Source organism: Sphaeramia orbicularis, unplaced genomic scaffold (genome assembly GCF_902148855.1).
Source record: "Sphaeramia orbicularis unplaced genomic scaffold, fSphaOr1.1, whole genome shotgun sequence".
NCBI classification, from domain to species: Eukaryota; Metazoa; Chordata; class Actinopteri; order Kurtiformes; family Apogonidae; genus Sphaeramia; species Sphaeramia orbicularis.
The window spans coordinates 217,471-243,684 of NW_021941571.1; the positions used below are offsets into that span (position 1 = coordinate 217,471).

Here is a 26,214-nt window from a genome sequence, read left to right on the forward strand (position 1 = left end):
ACCTCACACTCTTCACTCAACTCTGAAGTATAAGACCCTTATAAACCTAATAAAAAAAAAAAAAAAGAAAATAAAAAAAAAGAACCTTAGTCAAGGTTTGTTGAATGTTTTATTCATCTTAGGTCTGAAAAAAAAAAAAAAAGCCATTTAATTGTATTTGTGACCCTATTTTTCCTGTAGTTCCATAAATGTCCACTCATCTGGAACACCACGAGTTTAACTTTACAAGCAAATACAACTGTGTTTAACAAACCAATATCAGAAAATGAGAAAACTATGACATAAAAACATGTTTAATGCTGATTATCTGATGTCTTCTCACATTTTAACATATTCCAATACTATTTGTTACTGACTTTATGGAGATAATATGCAAAAAAAACCCTTCTAATCCCATTTATCCATTTCTTTCCATTCAAACCTGTTGGTTCAGACCAGGTTTATCCACAACAGTACAGTTAATACACAAGCTGACGTATGGAGTCACATTTAGTCCAAATGGGATTAACTGGACATTTATTCAATACTAAATACATCTGTGTCATTTTGTCCAGTCAGATTCATCCTTAGATGTTTCTATATTTCTTCTTCCTTCAGGGGTTTTTCCTGATGCAGAAGGAGTGAGGACAGATTCATGGGATGGACAGCATTTAGGACTTCCTGTCGGCCATCTTGGTTATAAATTTAAAAAAAAAATGCATTTCCATGTCTGTCCACTAGGTGTCAGTGTCAGGAGAACAGAGGAACCCTGGACTGAACCCTGGACTGAAGGGGTTAAATTAAAGTCAGGACAGGTGGGTGAGCTGCTGATGGTTTTTCTGTTGGTCCTCATCTGGAGCTGAAGAACACTTTGCAGGTGTTGTCGTAGATGGCCTTGGACAGCTCCAGAGGGTCTTCACCCCTCGCCGCCGCCATCACCTCCAACACCTGTCTGAAAGACGGGAAAAAAAAAACAAAAAAAAAACCACACAAGACACACGACGTCAAACATCATCACAAACATTGTGAATGAAAGTGTTGAGTTTGTTTGTTTTGAATTTAAAACCAAAAACAGCAAAGAAAAACAAAAACATCACATATTACCCCAACTTTATCTACGGAAGCATATCGCATTCACACGAAAAAATTTAATTCAGCTCTGTTTTTCTGAATTAATGAGATAATACCTAAAAAACAGAAAAAAAAAAACCAGAGCTGAATTTTTTATTTTTTTCAGAAAACAGTATCTCGTTAATTCGGAAAAACAAAGCTAATTTAAAAAAAAAATTTATTTTGTACTGTTTTCTGAAAAAATAAAAGTTCAGCTCTGTTTTTATGAGATAATTATCTTGTTAATTCAGAAAAACAGAGCCCAATTTTTTTTAAACTTAGTTTTTCTTGTAATTATGACATAATTATTTCGTTAATTCGGAAAAACAGAGCCAAATTTTATTTATTTGTGTGAATGCAATACACTTCCTTATTTATCTATTGGACACAAAATACTTATAAATATGACACATTCCAAAACTAAACTCGGTTCACGTCTATATACATGATATACACTGTATATTAGAGTTCATTATTCATAATTATATGTTACACATTATAATACATTGTATATTAATACACTATATATGAATACATTCTACAATGTTATCAAATTTAAAATAATTAAGGATATATTGTATATAATACACATTATAATACATTATTTATAATCGTATAATATAATATTCATACAATATATGATTAATTTATAATCCTATAATATATATTAATTAATTTATAATAATGATAAATATTATATATAATCAAATAATATAATACATTTTCATACTTTTGTTGTATTTCCTTATCCTTTTGGTTTGGATTATTTTTCTGTATGAATTCTTTCCATATGACGCTTCACTCTGATTGGCCGACCCTCTCTGGTCATGTGACCTTCACTCACATGATGTGACAGGGTTCGTTCCTGTCCTTCAGACAATGTCCCGCCTCCCACTTCTTCTTTGTGGGAAATGTAGTTTTGACGTATTTGGATCCTGCATGAGTGTTCTTCACTCCACACCAGGGGGCGTCTGACACCGATAACAGAGGAGAGAGAGAGGAATGAGATGTTCAAGGACATCCGAAAAAAAACCGACATCAGACAATTAAACACAAGAAAACAACGAACTAAAGGAAACACAACATGATCCTCAAATCCATCTGCGATAATCCTACAGATGTCAAATTATGTGCAATAAGTCATCCAATAATCTGTGATAACAATTCAATATTTATTCAATATTTACTCAATATTATATTTTAAAAAATGTATTAAAAAAAGTTAAAAACCAACTGTATGACACATTGGTTCGTGTCCTCTGGACTGAACACCGAGGGTTAATAAATGAAATGGTAAATAAGTGTTGTGACTCAATGTGTCTTCTAGTTTAAAGAGAAGATGTTCAGTGAAGTGAGTTTAAGGTAAAGGAGGTCAAACACATCCCATCAGACGGTTCCACCTCCTGAATCTGAATATATGAGGTTTAGAAACTGTCCAGAGGTTCAGTTTACATCCAACAGTCACACCTTTACACACAGTCTGTCCTAAATAAAACATCCCATAATATCCCATCAGTTTGGATTCATCAGTTCTTATTCTAGTGTAGACAAACCTGTTTCAATCATGAGTCTGTCGGTGGGAATGGACTTCATCACTTCGATGTTGGCTTCGGTTTTCAGGGACTGAACAGAAAAAAAAGCCAAAAACAGACTTTAACATACGACATTTATTATTATTATTATTATTATTATTATTATTTCATTATTTTGTTGATTTTTATTGACTTTCTTTATTATTCAGTTCATGTTTTGCTAATTTTGGTTTTAATTTGACTAATTATTTGTTTATTTTATTATTTTGTTGATTTTCTTTATTATTCAGTTGTTTTTTTAGCCTATTTTGGTTTTAATTTGACTAATTATTTTGTTTATTTTCATTATTTTGTTGATTTTCTTTATTATTCAGTTTTTGTTTTGTTTTTTTAGCTTATTTTGGTTTTAATTTGACTAATTATTTTGTTTATTTTCATTATTTTGTTGATTTTCTTTATTATTCAGTTTTTGTTTTTGTTTTTAGCTTATTTTGGTTTTAATTTGACTAATTATTTTGTTTATTTTCATTATTTTGTTGATTTTCTTTATTATTCAGTTTGTTTTTTGTTCACTTTGGTTTTATTTTGATGAATTATTCTGTTTATTTTTATTATTTTGTTGATTTTCTTTATTGTTCAGTTAATGGTTTTGCTCAGTTTGGTTTTAATTTGACTAATTATTTTATTTATTTTTATTATTTTGTTGATTTTCTTTATTATTCAGTTGTTTTTTTTAGCCTATTTTGGTTTTAATTGACTAATTATTTTGTTTATTTTCATTATTTTGTTGATTTTCTTTATTCAGGTTTTTTTTTTTTTTTTTTTTAGCTTATTTTGGTTTTAATTTGACTAACTATTTTGTTTATTTTCATTATTTTGTTGATTTTCTTTATTATTCAGTTTGTTTTTTGTTCACTTTGGTTTATTTTGATGAATTATTCTGTTTATTTTTATTATTTTGTTGATTTTCTTTATTGTTCAGTTAATGGTTTTGCTCAGTTTGGTTTTAATTTGACTAATTATTTTGTTTATTTTTATTATTTTGTTGATTTTCTTTATTATTCAGTTGTTTTTTTAGCCTATTTTGGTTTTAATTTGACTAATTATTTTGTTTATTTTCATTATTTTGTTGATTTTTTTTATTATTCAGGGTTTTTTTTTTTTTAGCTTATTTTGGTTTTAATTTGACTAATTATTGTGTTTATTTTTATTATTTTGTTGATTTTCTTTATTATTCAGTTGTTTTTTTTTAGCCTATTTTGGTTTAATTTGACTAATTATTTTGTTTATTTTCATTATTTTGTTGATTTTCTTATTATTCAGTTTTTGTTTTTGTTTTTAGCTTATTTTGGTTTTAATTTGACTAATTATTTTGTTTATTTTCATTATTTTGTTGATTTTCTTTATTATTCAGTTTGTTTTTTGTTCACTTTGGTTTTATTTTGAGGAATTATTCTGTTTATTTTTATTATTTTGTTGATTTTCTTTATTGTTCAGTTAATGGTTTTGCTCAGTTTGGTTTTAATTTGACTAATTATTTTATTTATTTTTATTATTTTGTTGATTTTCTTTATTATTCAGTTGTTTTTTTAGCCTATTTTGGTTTTAATTTGACTAATTATTTTGTTTATTTTCATTATTTTGTTGATTTTCTTTATTCAGGTTTTTTTTTTTTTTTTTTTAGCTTATTTTGGTTTTAATTTGACTAACTATTTTGTTTATTTTCATTATTTTGTTGATTTTCTTTATTATTCAGTTTGTTTTTTTGTTCACTTTGGTTTTATTTTGATGAATTATTCTGTTTATTTTTATTATTTTGTTGATTTTCTTTATTGTTCAGTTAATGGTTTTGCTCAGTTTGGTTTTAATTTGACTAATTATTTTGTTTATTTTTATTATTTTGTTGATTTTCTTTATTATTCAGTTGTTTTTTTAGCCTATTTTGGTTTTAATTTGACTAATTATTTTGTTTATTTTCATTATTTTGTTGATTTCTTTATTATTCAGGGTTTTTTTTTTTTAGCTTATTTTGGTTTTAATTTGACTAATTATTGTGTTTATTTTTATTATTTTGTTGATTTTCTTTATTATTCAGTTGTTTTTTTTTTAGCCTATTTTGGTTTTAATTTGACTAATTATTTTGTTTATTTTCATTATTTTGTTGATTTTCTTTATTATTCAGGTTTTTTTTTTTTTTTTTTAGCTTATTTTGGTTTTAATTTGACTAATTATTTTGTTTATTTTCATTTTTTTGTTGATTTTCTTTATTATTCAGGTTTTTTTTTTTTTTTAGCCTATTTTGGTTTTAATTTGACTAATTATTTTGTTTATTTTCATTATTTTGTTGATTTTCTTTATTATTCAGTTTGTTTTTTGTTCACTTTGGTTTTATTTTGATGAATTATTCTGTTTATTTTATTATTTTGTTGATTTTCTTTAGTGTTCAGTTAATGGTTTTGCTCAGTTTGGTTTTAATTTGACTAATTATTTTGTTTATTTTTATTATTTGTTGATTTTCTTTATTATTCAGTTGTTTTTTTAGCCTATTTTGGTTTTAATTTGACTAATTATTTTGTTTATTTTCATTATTTTGTTGATTTTCTTTATTATTCAGGTTTTTTTTTTTTTTAGCTTATTTTGGTTTTAATTTGACTAATTATTTTGTTTATTTTCATTATTTTGTTGATTTTCTTTATTATTCAGTTTGTTTTTTTGTTCACTTTGGTTTTATTTTGATGAATTATTCTGTTTATTTTTATTATTTTGTTGATTTTCTTTATTGTTCAGTTAATGGTTTTGCTCAGTTTGGTTTTAATTTGACTAATTATTTTGTTTATTTTTATTATTTTGTTGATTTTCTTTATTATTCAGTTGTTTTTTTTAGCCTATTTTGGTTTTAATTTGACTAATTATTTTGTTTATTTTCATTATTTTGTTGATTTTCTTTATTATTCAGGGTTTTTTTTTTTAGCTTATTTTGGTTTTAATTTGACTAATTATTTTGTTTATTTTTATTATTTTGTTGATTTTCCTTTATTATTCAGGGTTTTTTTTTTTTTTTTTTTTAGCTTATTTTGGTTTTAATTTGACTAATTATTTTGTTTATTTTCATTATTTTGTTGATTTTCTTTATTATTCAGTTGTTTTTTTAGCCTATTTTGGTTTTAATTTGACTAATTATTTTGTTTATTTTCATTATTTTGTTGATTTTCTTTATTATTCAGGGTTTTTTTTTTTTTTTTTTTTAGCTTATTTTGGTTTTAATTTGACTAATTATTTTGTTTATTTTTATTATTTTGTTGATTTTCTTTATTATTCAGTTGTTTTTTTAGCCTATTTTGGTTTTAATTTGACTAATTATTTTGTTTATTTTCATTATTTTGTTGATTTTCTTTATTATTCAGGTTTTTTTTTTTTTTTTTTTTTAGCTTATTTTGGTTTTAATTTGACTAATTATTTTGTTTATTTTCATTATTTTGTTGATTTTCTTTATTATTCAGTTTGTTTTTTTGTTCACTTTGGTTTTATTTTGATGAATTATTCTGTTTATTTTTATTATTTTGTTGATTTTCTTTATTGTTCAGTTAATGGTTTTGCTCAGTTTGGTTTTAATTTGACTAATTATTTTGTTTATTTTTATTATTTTGTTGATTTTCTTTATTATTCAGTTGTTTTTTTTAGCCTATTTTGGTTTTAATTTGACTAATTATTTTGTTTATTTTCATTATTTTGTTGATTTTCTTTATTATTCAGGGTTTTTTTTTTTAGCTTATTTTGGTTTTAATTTGACTAATTATTTTGTTTATTTTTATTATTTTGTTGATTTTCTTTATTATTCAGGGTTTTTTTTTTTTTTTTTTTAGCTTATTTTGGTTTTAATTTGACTAATTTTTTTGTTTATTTTTTTTTTTGTTGATTTTCTTTATTATTCAGTTGTTTTTTTAGCCTATTTTGGTTTTAATTTGACTAATTATTTTGTTTATTTTCATTATTTTGTTGATTTTCTTTATTATTCAGTTGTTTTTTTTAGCCTATTTTGGTTTTAATTTGACTAATTATTTTGTTTATTTTCATTATTTTGTTGATTTTCTTTATTATTCAGGGTTTTTTTTTTTTTTTTTTTTAGCTTATTTTGGTTTTAATTTGACTAATTATTTTGTTTATTTTTATTATTTTGTTGATTTTCTTTATTATTCAGTTGTTTTTTTTAGCCTATTTTGGTTTTAATTTGACTAATTATTTTGTTTATTTTCATTATTTTGTTGATTTTCTTTATTATTCAGGTTTTTTTTTTTTTTTTTTTTAGCTTATTTTGGTTTTAATTTGACTAATTATTTTGTTTATTTTCATTATTTTGTTGATTTTCTTTATTATTCAGTTTGTTTTTTGTTCACTTTGGTTTTATTTTGATGAATTATTCTGTTTATTTTTATTATTTTGTTGATTTTCTTTATTGTTCAGTTAATGGTTTTGCTCAGTTTGGTTTTAATTTGACTAATTATTTTGTTTATTTTTATTATTTTGTTGATTTTCTTTATTATTCAGTTGTTTTTTTAGCCTATTTTGGTTTTAATTTGACTAATTATTTTGTTTATTTTCATTATTTTGTTGATTTTCTTTATTATTCAGGGTTTTTTTTAGCTTATTTTGGTTTTAATTTGACTAATTATTTTGTTGATTTTCATTATTTTGTTGATTTTCTTTATTATTCAGTTTGTTTTTTGTTCACTTTGGTTTTATTTTGATGAATTATTCTGTTTATTTTTATTATTTTGTTGATTTTCTTTATTGTTCAGTTAATGGTTTTGCTCAGTTTGGTTTTAATTTGACTAATTATTTTGTTTATTTGTATTATTTTTGTTGATTTTCTTTATCATTCAGTTTGGTTTTGTTTTTGCTCACTTTGGTTTTAATTTGATTGAGTATTTTGTTGATTTTCTTGTTGTGTTAATTTTTACTGATTCCTTTCATTATTTTGTTTATTTTTGTCTATATATTGTATCGTCAATCTGAAACACATCTTGAACATGACCTGATATTTCCAAACATCTTCAACACTTTTCACAGTTTTCAGACGTTTTCCAGAACTAACGACTAAAGGACGCATCGAGAATAAAGTCGACAACGAAGGCTTGATGTAATTATTACATGAACTGAAAACTGAAACAGGAGTGAAAACTGTGTCGGTAATGGAAGTCAAACCCCAGGCTGACGTGGGCTGAACGCTGACTCACCATCCGTTGATTCCGATGTAAAGGTCCAGGTCGATGAGGGCGGCGGCGTCCTCCGCTTTCCCATCAAACGAGTGAACCTCGAAGGAAACACAGGAGGAAGATGAGGGTCTGGGGTGGGACACGATGAGTTCAAGGACGTCGGGACAGAGTCAGACTCCACTGAACCACCCACAGGAACATTAGATTTACGATATTTTCCCATCTTTGTCTTGTCTTATCCTGAAGTCTCTCCAAATGAAACAAATGAACAAAACAAGGAAAGAACCAGTAAAAAGGAACCAAAAAACAAGGAAAATAAACAAAAGAATCCATAAAAATAAAACCAAAATCAGCCAAAAAATGAACAGAATAAAAAAGAAAATCAATAAAAATAAAGAAAATCAGAAAAAATGAACAAAACAAGAAACTAAACAAAATAATTAATAAAATTAGGAACACAATGAGCAAAAATTGAACACAATAAAGAAAATAAATAAATTAAAAAATAACAAGAAAATAAACAAAATAATCCAAAAAATTTAAACCCAAATCAGCCAAAAAGAACAGAACAATAAAGAAAATCAACAAAAATGAACAAAATAATGAAAGAAATCAGTAAAAATGAACAAAATTACAAGAAACGAAATAAAATAATTAATAAAATTAGAAACGCAAGTAAAGAAAGACCCAAACAATAAATAAAATCAACAAAAATGACCCAAACACTAAAAGTGTAAGCAGAGGAGTCCATGGATCCCACTGACCACTCCTCCGACACAGCGGTCTCGGTTCCTCTTCATGACGTCTGTGGATAAAAGAGCAGATGAAATATGAGACCGACAGACGCATCACTGATGATGTCACAGCAGGGGCCAGACGGGCACACCCACCATAGAACTCCTGGTGGGCGTTCCTGCAGTGGAGGAACATGGGAAGTTGAGTCTGCTCCGCCAGATCGAACTGTTTCTCAAAGTATCTGAGAGAAAAAGATCAGGTCAGGTCAGGTCAGGTCAGGTCAGGTCAGGTCAGGTCAGGTATGGTCAGGTCAGGTCAGGTATGGTCAGGTATGGTCAGGTCAGGTCAGGTCAGGTCAGGTCAGGTCAGGTATGGTCAGGTCAGGTCAGGTATGGTCAGGTCAGGTCAGGTCAGGTCAGGTAAGGTCAGGTAAGGTCAGGTCAGGTATGGTCAGGTCAGGTCAGGTATGGTCAGGTATGGTCAGGTCAGGTCAGGTCAGGTCAGGTATGGTCAGGTATGGTCAGGTCAGGTCAGGTATGGTCAGGTATGGTCAGGTCAGGTCAGGTATGGTCAGGTATGGTCAGGTCAGGTCAGGTCAGGTCAGGTATGGTCAGGTATGGTCAGGTCAGGTCAGGTATGGTCAGGTATGGTCAGGTCAGGTCAGGTCAGGTCAGGTATGGTCAGGTATGGTCAGGTATGGTCAGGTCAGGTCAGGTATGGTCAGGTATGGTCAGGTCAGGTCAGGTATGGTCAGGTATGGTCAGGTCAGGTCAGGTCAGGTATGGTCAGGTCAGGTCAGGTATGGTCAGGTCAGGTCAGGTCAGGTCAGGTAAGGTCAGGTCAGGTCAGGTAAGGTCAGGTCAGGTATGGTCAGGTCAGGTCAGGTATGGTCAGGTATGGTCAGGTCAGGTCAGGTCAGGTCAGGTATGGTCAGGTATGGTCAGGTCAGGTCAGGTATGGTCAGGTATGGTCAGGTATGGTCAGGTATGGTCAGGTCAGGTCAGGTCAGGTATGGTCAGGTCAGGTCAGGTCAGGTCAGGTATGGTCAGGTATGGTCAGGTCAGGTCAGGTCAGGTATGGTCAGGTATGGTCAGGTCAGGTAAGGTCAGGTCAGGTCAGGTCAGGTCAGGTAAGGTATGGTCAGGTATGGTCAGGTATGGTCAGGTCAGGTCAGGTCAGGTAAGGTCAGGTAAGGTCAGGTCAGGTCAGGTATGGTCAGGTCAGGTCAGGTCAGGTAAGGTCAGGTAAGGTCAGGTCAGGTCAGGTATGGTCAGGTCAGGTCAGGTCAGGTCAGGTCAGGTCAGGTATGGTCAGGTCAGGTCAGGTCAGGTAAGGTCAGGTCAGGTCAGGTCAGGTCAGGTCAGGTCAGGTCAGGTCAGGTATGGTCAGGTCAGGTCAGGTCAGGTCAGGTAAGGTCAGGTAAGGTCAGGTATGGTCAGGTCAGGTCAGGTAAGGTCAGGTAAGGTCAGGTCAGGTCAGGTCAGGTCAGGTCAGGTAAGGTCAGGTATGGTCAGGTCAGGTCAGGTCAGGTCAGGTCAGGTCAGGTCAGGTATGGTCAGGTCAGGTCAGGTCAGGTAAGGTCAGGTAAGGTCAGGTCAGGTCAGGTATGGTCAGGTATGGTCAGGTCAGGTCAGGTCAGGTCAGGTCAGGTAAGGTCAGGTCAGGTCAGGTATGGTCAGGTCAGGTCAGGTCAGGTAAGGTCAGGTATGGTCAGGTCAGGTCAGGTCAGGTATGGTCAGGTCAGGTCAGGTCAGGTCAGGTAAGGTCAGGTCAGGTCAGGTCAGGTAAGGTCAGGTCAGGTCAGGTATGGTCAGGTCAGGTCAGGTCAGGTCAGGTAAGGTCAGGTATGGTCAGGTCAGGTCAGGTCAGGTATGGTCAGGTCAGGTCAGGTCAGGTCAGGTCAGGTCAGGTCAGGTAAGGTCAGGTCAGGTCAGGTCAGGTATGGTCAGGTCAGGTCAGGTCAGGTAAGGTAAGGTCAGGTAAGGTCAGGTCAGGTCAGGTATGGTCAGGTCAGGTCAGGTCAGGTCAGGTATGGTCAGGTCAGGTCAGGTATGGTCAGGTCAGGTAAGGTCAGGTAAGGTCAGGTCAGGTCAGGTCAGGTCAGGTCAGGTAAGGTCAGGTAAGGTCAGGTATGGTCAGGTCAGGTCAGGTATGGTCAGGTCAGGTCAGGTCAGGTATGGTCAGGTCAGGTCAGGTCAGGTCAGGTCAGGTCAGGTCAGGTAAGGTCAGGTCAGGTCAGGTCAGGTAAGGTCAGGTAAGGTCAGGTAAGGTCAGGTCAGGTCAGGTCAGGTAAGGTCAGGTATGGTCAGGTCAGGTCAGGTCAGGTCAGGTCAGGTAAGGTCAGGTCAGGTCAGGTATGGTCAGGTATGGTCAGGTCAGGTCAGGTCAGGTCAGGTCAGGTCAGGTCAGGTCAGGTAAGGTCAGGTATGGTCAGGTCAGGTCAGGTATGGTCAGGTCAGGTCAGGTAAGGTCAGGTATGGTCAGGTCAGGTCAGGTATGGTCAGGTCAGGTCAGGTAAGGTCAGGTAAGGTCAGGTCAGGTCAGGTCAGGTCAGGTAAGGTCAGGTAAGGTCAGGTATGGTCAGGTCAGGTCAGGTATGGTCAGGTCAGGTCAGGTCAGGTCAGGTATGGTCAGGTCAGGTCAGGTCAGGTCAGGTCAGGTAAGGTCAGGTAAGGTCAGGTAAGGTCAGGTCAGGTCAGGTCAGGTCAGGTCAGGTCAGGTCAGGTCAGGTATGGTCAGGTCAGGTCAGGTCAGGTCAGGTCAGGTCAGATTCATGTCCTTGCTGCTTCTGTCCTTTAGTTTCATCTTTATTTAATTGGATTTTTGTCTGAATATAAACAGAAGGTGAAAATGTCGCAGGTTTAGTGTTTTTGTTTTTCTTACTTGAGTTGAGTTTCTTTTGGACAAAACTCCAACCGATCGAAATCTGAGACAGAGAAAAACCACCTGTAAGTAGAGTCAGACCACACCCTCAGGCCACACCCCTACAGTCGGACCACACCCCCTACAGTCAGACCACTCCCCCTCCAGTGGGACCACTCCCCCAGTCCACTCACCCAGTCCACACTCTCCTATGGCCACCACCTTCCCTCCTCCTCCTGTCACCACCTCCTTCAGTTCACTCAGATACTCTGTGTCTCCGCCCCTTTGGAAGTCACAGCAGCGAGTGGGATGGACGCCCACGGTGCAGAAGAACGGACCTGGAACACAACCCACACAACCACTGGAGACCTGGACCCACACAACCACTGGAGACCTGGACCCACACAACCACTGGAGACCTGGACCCACCACTGGACACCCGTCCAGTCCAGTCCACCCAGCAGACCACTAGAGTACACATATGTGTGTACTCTATACTCTATGTATGTATGTATGTGTAGATAGATAGATAGATAGATAGATAGATAGAGATAGATAGATAGATATGTATATCTACACACACATACACATACATATATACGTATACACATAAATACATATCTACAACTACACATATATGTACATGTATGTGTGTGTACTGAACTGTTCCATCCCTTATATTCACATACACATATACACCATCTGCAGCAACAACTGCTGCTACTACTGTTCCTCCTCCTCTTCCTCTCTCTCTCTCTCTCTCCTCCTCCTCTTCCTCCTCCTTTTACTCCTCCTCCTCCTCTTCTTCCTCCTCTTCCTCTTTCTCCTCCTCCTCTTCCTCCTCCTCCTTCTCCTCCTCCTTTTACTCCTCCTCTTTCTCCTCTTCCTCCTTCTCCTCCTCCTTTTACTCCTCTCCTCTTCTTCTTTCTCTTCCTCCTCCTCTTCCTCCTCCTCCTCTCCTCCTCTTCCTCGGCCTCCTCTTCCTTTTACTCCTCCTCCTCCTCCTTTCACTCCTTCTCCTCTTCCTTTACTCCTCCTCCTCTCCTCCTCCTCCTCTTCCTCCGCCTCCTCTTCCTTTTACTCCTCCTCCTCCTCCTTTTACTCCTCTTCCTTTTACTCCTCCTCCTCTTCTCCTCCTCCTCCTCCTCCTCCTCCTCTTACCTCTGTTCTGGCTCAGCTTCAGGGCCTCTTTACTCTCCTCCAGATTTCCTCCTGTGATAATAAACTGTAACAAAAAAAACATAAACAAGAATTCAAACTCTGCCTTTAATGTTTAATAAATGAATGAACATTGGATTTTTATTTTTACTGTATTTTATTTAAACACATAAAATTACCCATGACCCAGATGGACTAAACTGTCCAAACTGATGCATGAGCTTTAAGGTTCAGACAGGTTGTGTGAATATTCTGTGGTAGTTGATTCTGTTTTCGCTTTAACCCTCCAGTATCATACAGTCCCTTCCTAACGCTGGAGGAAAAGGTTTTTCATACAGTCTGTTTGGAACTTTTTACAATTTTTTTCTATTTCATCAACTTGAGCCATAAACAAAAACACAAAATACTCAATAACTGACATATTTTAACCCTTTAAATGACATGTTTGTAATGGAAACAAACCATATTTTAATACAAACAACAAAACACTTTTTTTTTTTTTTTAAATTTTACTACATATAAATTCTATTATTTATTTGTTTCTTAGTTCCACATCTGTCAGTGATTAACTCCAACACTGGTTCATATCATTATTATTTTTGGTTCAAATGTTAAATGTGTCAGTGTGTATTTTTTGATAGAAGGATGTTAGTGTAGGAATTTAACACTGTTTATGATGGGATGGATTTAGTGGATGAGTCAGAATTTAAACAATCAGACACAAATGAACAACTGTTGAATTCAGACCAAAAACAAACTGTAAAATAATCTGACCTTTAAAAACAGGAAGTGGAAAGTGTGTTTAATATGTTCACCCACAAGGTTAATATGAACAAGTCATTTTTCCTGGTTAAATACAGGTTAAAATAATAATAACAATACTACTACTAATAATAATTATAATATGACCTTTTAGAACATGAGGTGCAAAGTGTGCATAATATGCTCACCCAGATACTGGAGGATTAACACTTTCAGTGCCATGGGCCGATTAAATCGGCTTTGGAGAACACGCCACATTTGTGTACAAACAAACCATCCACCCCCATTTCTTTCTCACATTTCGATGACGTTCTTTCTGTGTCCCCCTTTTGAGACCAAGCAGACGGGAATTTGAGGTCACGCGACCGAATAATATTTTTATATCTTTTTAATGTTTCTTATTCTCCGGTGTTTCATCAGAGGGAGCCCTCCATGCCGGGGGGCGGCTGTGGACTCTGGGGGCTGTGGCGCCTTCTCTCACTGGGGTCCGCTCCTTTCTGGTGGGTGGGGGTCCCAGTTGGCCCTTTCCCACTAGTTGGGATGCGGGGCTGTGTTGCTGGTGCCTGGTCGCCGGGGTCGGCGGCTGCCTCCTGGTGCGGATGGCTCCGAGACAGCGCCTCCTAAACTGATGTTTTACTTTTACTTGTACATTTTTGTTCTGGTCTACCCGTGCTCAGTCAGTCTTCTGAAGTATGTGTGAGCTTGTGGGTTTGCATGTATATGTGTGTGTGTGTGTGTGTGTGTGTGTGTGTGTGTGTGCGGGTGGGTGTGGGTGGGGGGCGGTACTGATTTTATAAACTGATATGTAAAGCACTTTGTGCTACAGTTTTTAATGTATGAAAAGTGCTATATAAATAAAGATGATGATGATGATGATTATTATTATTATTATTATTATTATTATAAATTATGCAAATTACGATCAATAATGAATCGGCTGCGTCCGGTGCGTTTTGAATCTAATCAGCAATCGGTCGGATGTTACCGAGCGGTTTCCTGCAGGATTCTTCAAATATTATAAAAACGACGCGAAATACTGAAAAACGGCCAAATTCTGTGGCACTTTTAAGGCTTATTAGCCCCTTAACTGTCTGGCACTTAAAGAGTTAAAGTTGATTTGTACCATTTTTAAACTGATCTGATCTTTGAGTTTTGTCATTTTTGATCGGATGAATAATAATCGCTGTGAAACCCACACAGATCATAAACCTGTTCATTCATATTTCTGCATCAGTTCAGTACAGATTACTTTACCTTTTCCACTCCCACTTTGACGGCTCGGTCGATGATCTGATCGAAATCGTCTGTCGGAGAAAAAGCACAGCGGGTTTCAGTCCAACATGTGTGAAGAGTCACCGTGACCGCGGACGCTCACCCACCGTCATGTTTCTGCTTTCCTCTGTAACAGCCTCTGAACATGGGGTCCGTCAGGTTCACACCGATATCTGCACACGCACAAATTCAACACAAACGCAGAATGAGTCACACAAACACATTCAATGCATTCAACAGTATGAGACTTTAGGACTGAGGTCACAACAAAACATCAGCACAAGACCAGATTTATTTTATGATGAACCAGTTTCACTCAGAGCAAAGCAGGTTTTTAACTCTTTACGTTAAGATAAAATCATCTTTTCAGACAAGTTCAATAAGGCTGTGTATCGGCAAGAATCTGGTGATACGATACAAATCACAATACTAGGATCACAATACGGTATATCATGATATATCATGATACTGTTAAAAAGGTAGGGGTATAAGAAAATATTGGTTCTGCAATATATCGCAATATTTCATTTCACAATACTGTATCGATATTAAAAAGTATAGTATCGATATTTATTTTTCGGTATTTATTCAAATGCAGATATTGTGGAGGTTCATTTTAGGTTTTTTTTGTTTAAATTTTATTTATTATTATTTATCACTCTTTTATTCAATAATGTTCGTTCCTTTGTTTGGATTGAACTCAAATCCTGTTCTGATGTTAGTTCTGAACTGATAGAATCTGAACATTTGAACAGGATCTGAAACTGTAATGTCTGTAAAACAGAATTTCAGTTTGAACACAGGAACTGATCTGATCAAATAAAAATTTATTTCGTATTTGAGCAGATTTCTGCTGTAATTCAATTCTTCAATGAAATAATCATTACAAAAAACGAAACAAACAAAAAATGGCCTTTTTAACAGTATCATGATATATTGTGATATATTGCAGAATCAATACTTTCTAACACCCCTAATGTTAAAGTTATTTTGTATTAATTCAACTCTTCATAATTCATTTTTACTCCTTTAACTTTGTAAATACAGACTAAAGTGAGACCAAATGGAAAAGAAAAACTCGAACTTGTCTAAAGGAATAAAATATATCAGCTGAGTATTTTGAGGTGTTTTGTTTCATTTCATCTCAGTCGTTGAAGCTCATTAATGTGTTCAGTCATCTCTGTCTGCTCTGCTGCTTTCTCTGTCTAAATGCAAAAAAAAAAATCAATGAAATTATGAAAGTTTTCACATTTACAAACTATCCTTTCACAAAAATGTGAATAACTTGAAAAACCTCAAATATGTTACAAAAAAAAGGTGCAAATATTATGCCTTGACTTATCATTTCAACATTTGCATTTCATGTTTTAACACTTCTGAACTGATTTATCACCATTTATTCTAACATTATATTATTTACATTACTTGTATTGTACACACACACACATATATACATATATATACATATATATGTATATGTGTGTGTGTGTGTGTGTATATATATATATATATATATATATATATACACATACATACATACATACATACATATATATATATATATATATATATATATATATATATATATATATATATATATATATATATATATATATATATATAGTGTCCAATTAGTCTCCATACATAGGAAACATAATACGTTCCATACATATACAGTTCTAACATGTATTCCTTTATATTTCTTCTTTATAGTTCTTCAGCTGACACGCATTGAAATGTGTTCCTGACAAAATGGCAGTCATATAGAGCATATTATATAAATAAAAATGGTTTATGTCAAGAAACGTTTATTTTTCCTATGTATGGAGACTTATGGGACACCCTGTATATATATATATATATATATATATATATATATATATATATATATATTTTATTCTGTTTACTTCTTCGTTCCACTGTTGGTTGTTTGTGGGATGTTCATCGTGATGAGTCAGTGTGTTTTTCTTGTACTGCTGCTGTAGTAACGAAACAATTTCCTGCAAAGGATCAATAAAGTATCTATCTATCTATCTATCTATCTATCTATCTATCTATCTATCTATCTATCTATCTATCTATCTATCTATCCTCTGTCGTATGGATTTTTTTTGTTTGTTTGTTTGTTTGTTTTAAGAAGGACACATCAGAGGAAGTAGTGACAGGATCCAGATGGAGATGGTTGGACATGGACAGAGGACGGACAGTGCACACACTGGCAGAAGGTCCATGAAGAGGCAAAGAGCAGATTTACTGGTGTGGTAAAGGAGGACATGAAGGCAGAGGAAGAAGGAGACCCAGTCAGATAAAGACAGATGATCTGAAGTGGACCAAAAGCGCATGTCCACTCCTGTCTGCTCTGTTGTCATTTTAGCCTGTTAGCTTCGATGCTAATTGAACACTTTGCCTGGTCTGTTTACACGCAGGGACACTCAGCGTCTTTAACTGACTTTTAATGTTGCATTTATCCACGAAACACGCGCTTCTTACCGATGAACTTGTGTTGAGCCATAGTTGAAAGAGCAGAGCTTCTAGAAAGAGAAACACATGCCGCTCTCGTCAATCCCATAACGACCAGCTGCCGTAAATCCGACAGTAGACGAGCAGCACGTCACACAAACGACACCTTTACCGAGTTTTCTCCGGTTATTAAAGACAATATAAAAACAGGAAACTTTACTAAACTAATCCCTAGTGTTGTCACCACCAGTGTCAATTAATAAAGACGATAAGCCGCATTTATTTTTGCGGATATTTACGACATTTACGGTAAAACATCACGACATCACCAAACTCCCAGAATCCACCGCGCAGGGTTCAGTAAGAAGGTGACAGGGGACGCCGAAAATGGCCTCAGCCTATCTCACCCACCAGCAGAAAGTACTGCGACTTTACAAGAAATCACTGAGACACCTGGAATCATGGTGTGTGTTCAGGTAAGAAGAGCAGCAGAGGCGCACGGTCTGCGTCAAAAACACGAAAAACTGCAGGAAAAGAGAGACTTTAGCGGTTCGGCTAAGCTAACGGCTAGCAGGTCACTCATTCCTAAAGACTTCACCGCAAAAATTATCTGATTTATTAGTAATGCTACTCATCATTAGAGCATTAGAATAGTAAACACCTCACATGCCCGGTGACAGTCAGGTATTTCCAGTTTTTGCAGTTTTCACGTACACAGTGTTCGTGTTGATGTAAACCGGACTGCAGCTAGCGCACAAGCTAACCCATAAATGACACCATAACATTACAACTGTTAGCTTCCTCAGACCCAGCTATGTGTTTTCTGTCCACATTTATGGAAAAGAGTTTCACAACTTAATACAAAAAGAAAAGAAAACTGTCCACCACAGAGGACATTCTATAATTTATTTTTCAATTATCTTTATTAGATTTTATTACATTTTTCACAATAACAAATGGCTCAATACAACACCTGGTCTATAAGAAGAAGAAGAAAGAAAGAAAGAAATCTGCTGGAAGATAAGCATAGTAAGAGAGGAAAAAAATAGACTAATCCAAGATAAAGCAACTAGTCCACAGTATGGACTTATTGTGAAGATAAAACAAAGATCAGACAATCCAGCAGTGACAGGTGAGATCAGTAGTGATCTGATTGGAAACAGGCAGCAAAGATTTTCAGTCACTGATGAGGTCTGAAAGCACAGAAGTGACTGAGGAGTTAGTGAAACAGAGGTATGGAGTCCAAATTTACATAAACTGTCTCTTTGAAGAATGAAGTCAACAGGTCAAATAGTCCATAGGAAAGCATTCCAGAAGGATTTTATGCCAAGTTGTTTTAGTGGGAGATTTGTCTTTAAAAAATTTAAAAACTGCATCTGAAAAAACTGTTGCATCATGATGTTTCCAATATAGGCACTTATTTAATAAAGAATAAAAAAACAACAAAAAAAAAAAAACCCTGATACTTTGCTGACATTTCCTGGGTCTTAGGAGGTTAGAGCTGTAAATGTCAGACTTTATCACTATCACGATGAATTGATGTTGATGAAATTCTTTATTCAATCATCACATAATCCAATCAGTGTCAGCACTGTATATGTGAGTGTATAGATCTGTGTATGAATATATATTTACATATATGTGTTATTGTATTATGTGTTTATGTAAATCATATTATATTTGTTCATAATAATATAAAGCCAGAAATCAAATTATTTAATAATAAATATCAATCATATTATGGTATATAGTAGAGATATGCTTAGACTTTGACGGTTATTATTATTGTTATTAATTAAATAAGGAGAAGGGGTGGGGTTTATAAGTTATACTTCTTCTTAACTCCTTTTGGAATATGTATTATGTGTCTTATGTTTAAGTGTTTTGTTTATTTATTTTCTTCTGTTTTGACATTCATATTCGAAATAAATACATCAATCAATCAAAAACATTACCAACAGGTTAGTGAGTGAAAAGGCCCAGGCAGAAGCAGAACGCTTCTATTAACACCTGTCCTACAGAACACATTCAGTTATCTAGCATTCAGTATAGGAAAAAGAAAAAAAACAACAACAATGCTTACAAAAAAACAAACAAGCAAAAACATAAAAGAAAGTGAAACTAAACCAGAAAAATAGAAAACAAAGCCAACCAAATTAATGGTAATTTAATGCAGAGTCGAAAATAAATTATTTACTTATTACTTATTAGATCTTAACAATTGTATCCTTCAAAATTGGCCCTAGGTACCATTTTTTTAAATATCAAAAATGAGCTCCACATTCTTAAATCCATGCTGGCGTCCTTCCATAGTTTAACTCCTACAACACATACACATCTGTTTTTAGTCTGTTTTTCTAGCTTTTTGTTCGACAAATTTACAAACATCTCACAAATCCTATTTGGACTCATGTGTTGAGAAGAACCTTTGTACACACACAGGGAGTCACTTTAAGTTGGCTCGATATATTATTTGCATTATTTTATATTCAAAGCTGAATGTGTTGATGTACGTACCCCCACCAGCTGCCGTTTACTCTTATTGACTCAAAGTTTACAAGTTTTATTTATTCATAAGCTCATAATAATAGTGTTTTTTGCAAAGGTACCTTTTTGGGCAGACAAGGACGCCGTAAAGGAGGAGATGTCACTATAAAAACATGTTTATTTATAGAATATTAGAGCTGAAATGATTAATCAATTAGGTGCTTGAAGCGAATGCAAAAATTCACAATTCCATTAATCAACTCCAGCTGATTGAGGGGAAATATTCCATTGCAGTTTTCCTGAATTGAAGCTTCTTTGTGCGTCACAATAAGGGTCCGTGTGAAACACAAGAGTGGAACCAATGTTTAACAGCAGAGGAATGAAGGAAACACAGCTTTGACTCAGCTCTATTATAAAGTAGATCAAACTGCACAATACCATGCAAAAATAATGATTAAAAAGTAAGTGTAAAATGATTAAATGATGGATAATTAATGAGGTTCAACTTCAGTAACTTATGGGATCAGATCTGTATATTTATGGAGTAAAATGTTGCTGGAGAAACAAAGTGATTTATCATTTTCTAGGAGTTTCCAAGGTTTTCTATTTAGTAATTAGAATTTTCATCCAGGTTTATTCAGTTTCACTCATGCTCTAAAACAGACTAAACATTTTCAGTTCAACTACATTTCAGTTTTTTTGTCTAAGTCTCCCTTTCCACTTCCTCTGGACATAAAGTGCTGTCTGCTGTCACGTGCAGCTGCAGCTCCACACAGGGTGATTTAATGTCAAAGTGGAAAACTAAATCACACTGGTGGATTTTCTTTAGCAACTTGTTTGTTATTTTTTCAGGTCTTCAGTGATGTGAAATTATGTATTTTTTTTTATTTGAAGATGACGCTCTCTTGCCTCACCTTCAGACTCCTAAATCTTCTGAAAACCTAAAAGCGTCTCATAAATAAGCCGTTGAGCATCACTCACCTGGACACAGAACATAAATATAATGATGATAATTCCTTGTAAATGTCCTTTCCTTCATTCTCCTCCGTTACAGAGATAAATACCGCTTCTACGCCTGCATGTTACGGGCTCGTTTCGATGAGAACAAGAATGAGAAGGACTTGGTGAAGGCCACGATGCTGCTGAAGGCGGGAGAGGAGGAGTTCTGGTCCAACCAACATCCACAGCCCTACATCTTCCCCGACTCTCCCGGAGGAACCTCCTACGAGAGATATGACTGCTACAAGGTGTGTGTGTGTGTGTGTGTGTGTGTTGGAAGAACTGAATGAACACCAGGAACAGTTTCACATCAGCCCCTTTTCCACTTCTGTTCTGGAATATTCCACCTATATTCTGTTCCGCTGTCTGTGTAAATGAAATGGTGGATCATTTGGTTCCACCTCTGGAACTCCTCTGGAGGTAGGAACAGAGCCCTGATAAAGGTGGAACCAGGATTCAGGAACACTATGGAAAAGGAACACCTCTGGTTCCAACCAAGGGAGGACATTTGGATGATGTATTGAGTGTGCAACCCCTGCGCACGGGGGGGGGTAAAAATGAGTGCATGCTGTGTACAGTAAACAAACATATCAACTAGGGATGCAAATTATCGATGAATTCATTAATCGTTAGTTGGTTGCCCTTATCGATCGATTAACGATTAATTGATAAGCGGTGATTTTCCTGAGAACCTGAATTTCTTTTTCAATACAGTCTATAAGAAGAAAAGTTAAACATTGTTTATACACTTCATGATAAAACCATGTTATATTCTTTAATGACTGATTTATTCAACCATTGGTTGTCAGTGTTTCCTGTGGAATTCATCTGTTGATGTGGCGGTGTGGAATTGGAGGGGGGGGGGGGGTGGCAGTTCGGCTGGGGGATGCGTGCGTGTTGGTTGGTTGGTAACTGCGTGCGTGCGTGCGTGCGTCACTTTCCGTCCAACTTCTAACTATGGGGGTACGGTGCAGTCCGTGCCCCCGCAGAAGTGACAGTGAAACTTTTCACTGACTGTAGACTGGACCAACCTCCAGGAAAACGCTCCCATACCCACCCCACATTTGTGGATGTATTTATTCGGGGGTGCACCGCTCCCACAAACAGACGGTCGGTCTGTGTTTGTCTCCTCCATGTTCATACAGACATTCTAACTCATCAACGCCATGATCCGGTTCCATGAGCGCCTATCCCAGCCGCGGCGCAGCGCGGACACACCGGCAGCCTTCAGACAGGTGTGGACAGGTGGACAAGGCCAATTAACCGACAATTAATAATTTAATTGAGCAAATTCTTATCAACAATTAATCATTAGTCGATTAATTGTCTACATCCCTAATATGAACACCACCAGACAGATGTGGAACTGGAGACACGCCCACATCCACCAGCTGTTGTCACCTGGGGCGTAGGACTGTATCCATGAGAACGTTTGTGGAACAGTGACAGACGGATCTGACAAGGGACCATTTGAGTCTCCGAATGATGTGAGTGACACGTGTAGAAGCAAATATCTCTGTCGGCCATCTTTTACGACTCACTACGACAATCTCACTGGGACAAACGACTCCCTAACGCAAAGATGGCATCGTTGGTAAAGAGCTGCGATTCCCCTCCACTGCTCAGTTTAACCAGATTTAGATCACAACGTTTGTCAGCTGGATGGGCTGTGGAGGAGACCCAAAGCAGGCCTAGAAACTGACTCTCAAAATGACTTCTGATCACTAGAAAGATCCTCCTTGAAGGTAAAGTCTCTGTACTTTTATATAACTGGACTCATACAACAGTGATTTGTCCTAGCAAGGTTGCTGTAGTGAGTTGTAAAAGATGGCTGACAGAGATAAATGCTTCAACGCATGCACGACTGGCATCATCCAGAGTATGGAAGGAAATGTGACTCATCAGATTTTGAATTATAAAAGCTACTGAATTTCCAGCACTGATTGTTTTTGCACTGAAATGAAGTATCTGAATTTTTTGTTTCTGAATTCAACTATGTTCCTAAATTTAGAATAAAAAAAAATTCAGATGCAAAAAATTCCGATCACACATCTGCGCTGACCGTCTTCCTGCGTCGGTGTCACTTGACCAACCTAACGTAACTCGATTTGCTGGCTTTTGGTTCAACTTGAGATAGAATCGATTGCTTATCCTTGGTGTCCTGGATGTGGGGTCTGAATATTTTGCATCTGAATTTTTTTTTTATTCTAAATTTATTAACATAGTTGAATTCAGAGACAAAAAATTCAGATCCTTAATTTCAGTGCAAAAAAAATCAGCGCTAGAAATTCAATAGCTTTTATAATTCAAAATCTGATGAGACACATTTCCTTCCATACCGGACACTCTATTCATCCGTTGACAGGGCCGACTCCAGAGAAGTTAGCAGCACCGCTATACTCACACCGACACAAAAGTTCTACGTCCCACTGTGGCTCCGCCCCTTTGGCTGGTGAAGGCAGGTCGGCTGTGTAAAAGTCCAGCCTGTCTCAGCTCTGTTCCTCCTTTAATCTGTGGAAATCAGACAATGGTGGAAAAAAGGTGGAACCCCCATGTGACCTTTATTCTGTGTAGAAGTGGCTAATGAGACTGAGTGAAACTGAGAACTGGTCCAGTGTTAAATACCAGGGAACTGCATCAGACTGGACTTATTTATGTAGGTGGAAAACATCAGCCTTCAGACTCAGATTTACTGTCATTCGATCAGCGGTACATGACAGACCAAATATGGTCACCCAGGTCTCAGTGTTTGTAGCACAAGAAAGATAAAAGGACAAAATTGACACTGTCGAGTGGAAACCTCTTAAGTCCCAAACAGTTATTTTTCAGGAAACTGGAAAAAGCGTGTATATTCTAAATAAATGAATGGAGTTCAGACGTGTAGGCACAAGCCGTTTTCAACACTTTTCATTGGTTAAATGTTTCTAAAACCATCAGGCCAACACGAAGACTGACCCATAGAATCATTTTATGGCAAAAAAAAAAAGACTAAAAATGGACTTATGAGGTTTCTGCCAGACAGCAATGAAATATAAACTAAAATAAAGTATAGAAAAGGTAAATAGGGTAGAATAAAAACTAATTGTAAAATGTGCAAAAAAAACCAAAACATTTCCTCATATCTAAACTTCATTACTTCAGTTTTCTGCTCCTAATTTACAGATTTAATCTAATTACTACATGAAAATATGGAGGATATGTTGTTTTTCAGCTGTATTTTGCACAGTAGATATTACTGACAAACTTCTGTTTCTAACTGTTTTTAAACTGTTGTTTAATTAATTGTCCACACTTGGTCCAGGATTGGACTCAAACTGAAGCACTCCCAGGTTGGTGCTGCCCTCTAGTGGAAAGGCCTAGGAAGGACCACTGGACCAAAGAACATCAGTTTTTTTCTTTTAATGGATTTCGTTTTCCTTTTGGTGTTTCGTTTTTTTCCTCCAATTTGAAGAAATTATTTGATTAAAAAAAACCTGTAAATTTCCCTTGTTTTATTTCTGTAACGTTTTCAGTTAAAGGAAACAAAATCAACTGGTATTCATGATAAATGAGTAAAAAAACACCCTAAACAAATCCTTAGTCTCCTTTATTTGGGTTTAACCTCAGATGTTTGAAACGAGTGTGTTGGTTCTGTTGTGAACGGTCTGGGTGGGTCTGTCCGTGCAGGTACCGGAGTGGGTTCTGGACTGGTGGCACCCCTCAGAGAAGGCCATGTACCCGGACTACTTCTCCAAGAGGGAGCAGTGGAAGAAACTGAGGACGCAGAGCTGGGACCGAGAGGTGAGTCCACCGACGACCAGTTCACCAGTTTAACCAGGAACAGGAGCAAAAGGGTGTATTATGGGATGTTTGGGACCCATTTACCGGAGAGAGCCTGACAATGGTTCCACAGACTCGGTGATCTAGTGTCAGAGTAGATCTATTGTAGTAGATCTACTGCAATAGATCTACTAGTGTAGTAGATCTACTGTTGTATTGTTTTAGGTCAGAATTTAAATGTTTTTCATTTTTGCCAGATTCTTTTTAAAATTCTGACTCATCCACTAAAACTTTAAAGTTACAAATATTGGTAATTTTACAGCATTTTTGTTTCTGGAGTAAAACCTCTGTGGTTCTGGTTCTGTAGTTAAACCTCTGTGGTTCTGTAATTAAACCTCTGTGGTTCTGGTTCTGTAGTTAAACCTCTGTGGTTCTGTAATTAAACCTCTGTGGTTCTGGTTCTGTAGTTAAACCTCTGTGGTTCTGTAATTAAACCTCTGTGGTTCTGGTTCTGTAATTAAACCTCTGTGGTTCTGTAGTTAAACCTCTGTGGTTCTGGTTCTGTAGTTAAACCTCTGTGGTTCTGTAATTAAACCTCTGTGGTTCTGGTTCTGTAGTTAAACCTCTGTGGTTCTGTAATTAAACCTCTGTGGTTCTGGTTCTGTAATTAAACCTCTGTGGTTCTGTAGTTAAACCTCTGTGGTTCTGGTTCTGTAATTAAACCTCTGTGGTTCTGGTTCTGGTTCCAGGTGGAGCAGCTCCAGGCTGAGACTCCGGCCGACGGCCCCCAGACTGAAGCCCTGCCCCCGGCCCGGAAGGAGGGTGACCTCCCCCCTCTGTGGTGGCAGTACGTCACCCGCCCCCGGGAGCGCCCCACATAAACACTGAAGAGGGGGAGGAGGAGCACAGACCACAGGCCCCGCCTCCCGAGTGGAAACACCACCACCAACCTGTACATGTACCTGAAACACCTTACCTGTATGTGTTTGAATAAACTATAGAGAAAGAACCGTGGAACCTGTTGAATTATCTATCTATAGACATTTACTCTGTCCATCCTGATCTATCACTATTTATTCTAGTAGTATCCTCTACATTTCTTCATTTTTTCAGTGTAAATCCTGTTTTTTCTGTATTTCATTCACTGCTCATGTAGGTCACGGGTGTTAAACTCATTGTAGTCCAGGTTCCACATTCAGCTCAATTCGATCTCAAGCGGGCCAGACCATTAAAATAATAGCATAATAATCTATAAATAATGACAATTCCAGGTTTTTCTCTTTGTTTCAGTTCAATAAAAAACATTAAGTTATGAAAATATTTACATTTATAAACTATCCTTACACAAAGAGATGGGAACAACCAGAAAAAAACAAATTTCTCAAGAAAAATAAATGACATTTTTTAACATTATGTCTCAACTCATCATTTGTACTTGTGCATTTCACAGAATGTCACATAAACATTTGGTAAAAGGCCTAATGCTGAAATTTAGAATTAATACAAGAAGCTTATTATTCAGCAGCTTATTAACACAACTTACAGATCAGATCAACAAATGCACAAAACAACGACTAACAGCCAGGAGGATATGGTTCCAAATGCATTTACATTACATTCATCAGGTTTCTCAGATTTGATTGTAAAAGGGTTATTCTGTTATTATTTGACTTTAGATCACACTGGGCTGAATGTGACCCCTGAACTAAAACCAGTTCAACACCCTTGACTGTTCATATCTTTGTTGTAATTTGAACACTTCATACTATCATGCCACGGGCCACACTGGAACCTTTGGAGGGCTGGTTTTGGCCCACGGACCGCATGTTTGACACCTGTGATGTAGAAGTTCGTTTAAGCTTGGAGGCAATTCAAAGGTTATTATA

At 35.8% G+C, this 26,214-nt stretch overlaps 2 protein-coding genes across 2 annotated transcripts; one reads left to right on the forward strand and one right to left on the reverse strand.

Annotated features, from left to right (window-relative positions):
* Positions 1-799: 799 nt before the first annotated feature.
* On the reverse strand, positions 800-17,352 carry LOC115416182 (putative deoxyribonuclease TATDN1). Its single transcript, XM_030129903.1, has 13 exons — positions 17,114-17,352; positions 14,731-14,796; positions 14,606-14,655; positions 12,593-12,656; positions 11,626-11,769; positions 11,453-11,495; positions 8,725-8,810; positions 8,599-8,639; positions 7,856-7,932; position 7,678; positions 2,643-2,712; positions 1,934-2,060; positions 800-931 (listed from the first exon to the last, which is right to left on the reverse strand). Exons 1-13 carry the CDS (start codon positions 17,190-17,192, stop codon positions 829-831), a joined length of 951 nt encoding a protein of 316 aa, XP_029985763.1. The 5' UTR covers positions 17,193-17,352; the 3' UTR covers positions 800-828.
* Positions 17,353-17,408: 56 nt separating this feature from the next.
* On the forward strand, positions 17,409-25,345 carry LOC115416179 (NADH dehydrogenase [ubiquinone] 1 beta subcomplex subunit 9). Its single transcript, XM_030129901.1, has 4 exons — positions 17,409-17,559; positions 20,625-20,817; positions 24,236-24,349; positions 25,078-25,345. Exons 1-4 carry the CDS (start codon positions 17,471-17,473, stop codon positions 25,207-25,209), a joined length of 528 nt encoding a protein of 175 aa, XP_029985761.1. The 5' UTR covers positions 17,409-17,470; the 3' UTR covers positions 25,210-25,345.
* The last annotated feature ends 869 nt before the right edge of the window (positions 25,346-26,214 follow it).

Bases quoted from the DNA above. Each gene is read 5' to 3' on its own strand.
- LOC115416182 (XM_030129903.1), bottom strand. From the start codon at position 17,192: ATGGGATTGACGAGAGCGGCATGTGTTTCTCTTTCTAGAAGCTCTGCT. The intron at 8,811-11,452 runs GTAAGAAAAACA...TTTTTCTCTCAG, and splicing joins CCAAAAGAAACTCAACTCAA to ATACTTTGAGAAACAGTTCG. The intron at 932-1,933 runs GTGAGTGAAGGT...CCCGTCTTTCAG, and splicing joins AACGAACCCTGTCACATCAT to ACAGGTGTTGGAGGTGATGG.
- LOC115416179 (XM_030129901.1), top strand. From the start codon at position 17,471: ATGGCCTCAGCCTATCTCACCCACCAGCAGAAAGTACTGCGACTTTAC. The intron at 17,560-20,624 runs GTAAGAAGAGCA...CCTCCGTTACAG, and splicing joins GAATCATGGTGTGTGTTCAG to AGATAAATACCGCTTCTACG. The intron at 24,350-25,077 runs GTGAGTCCACCG...TTCTGGTTCCAG, and splicing joins CGCAGAGCTGGGACCGAGAG to GTGGAGCAGCTCCAGGCTGA.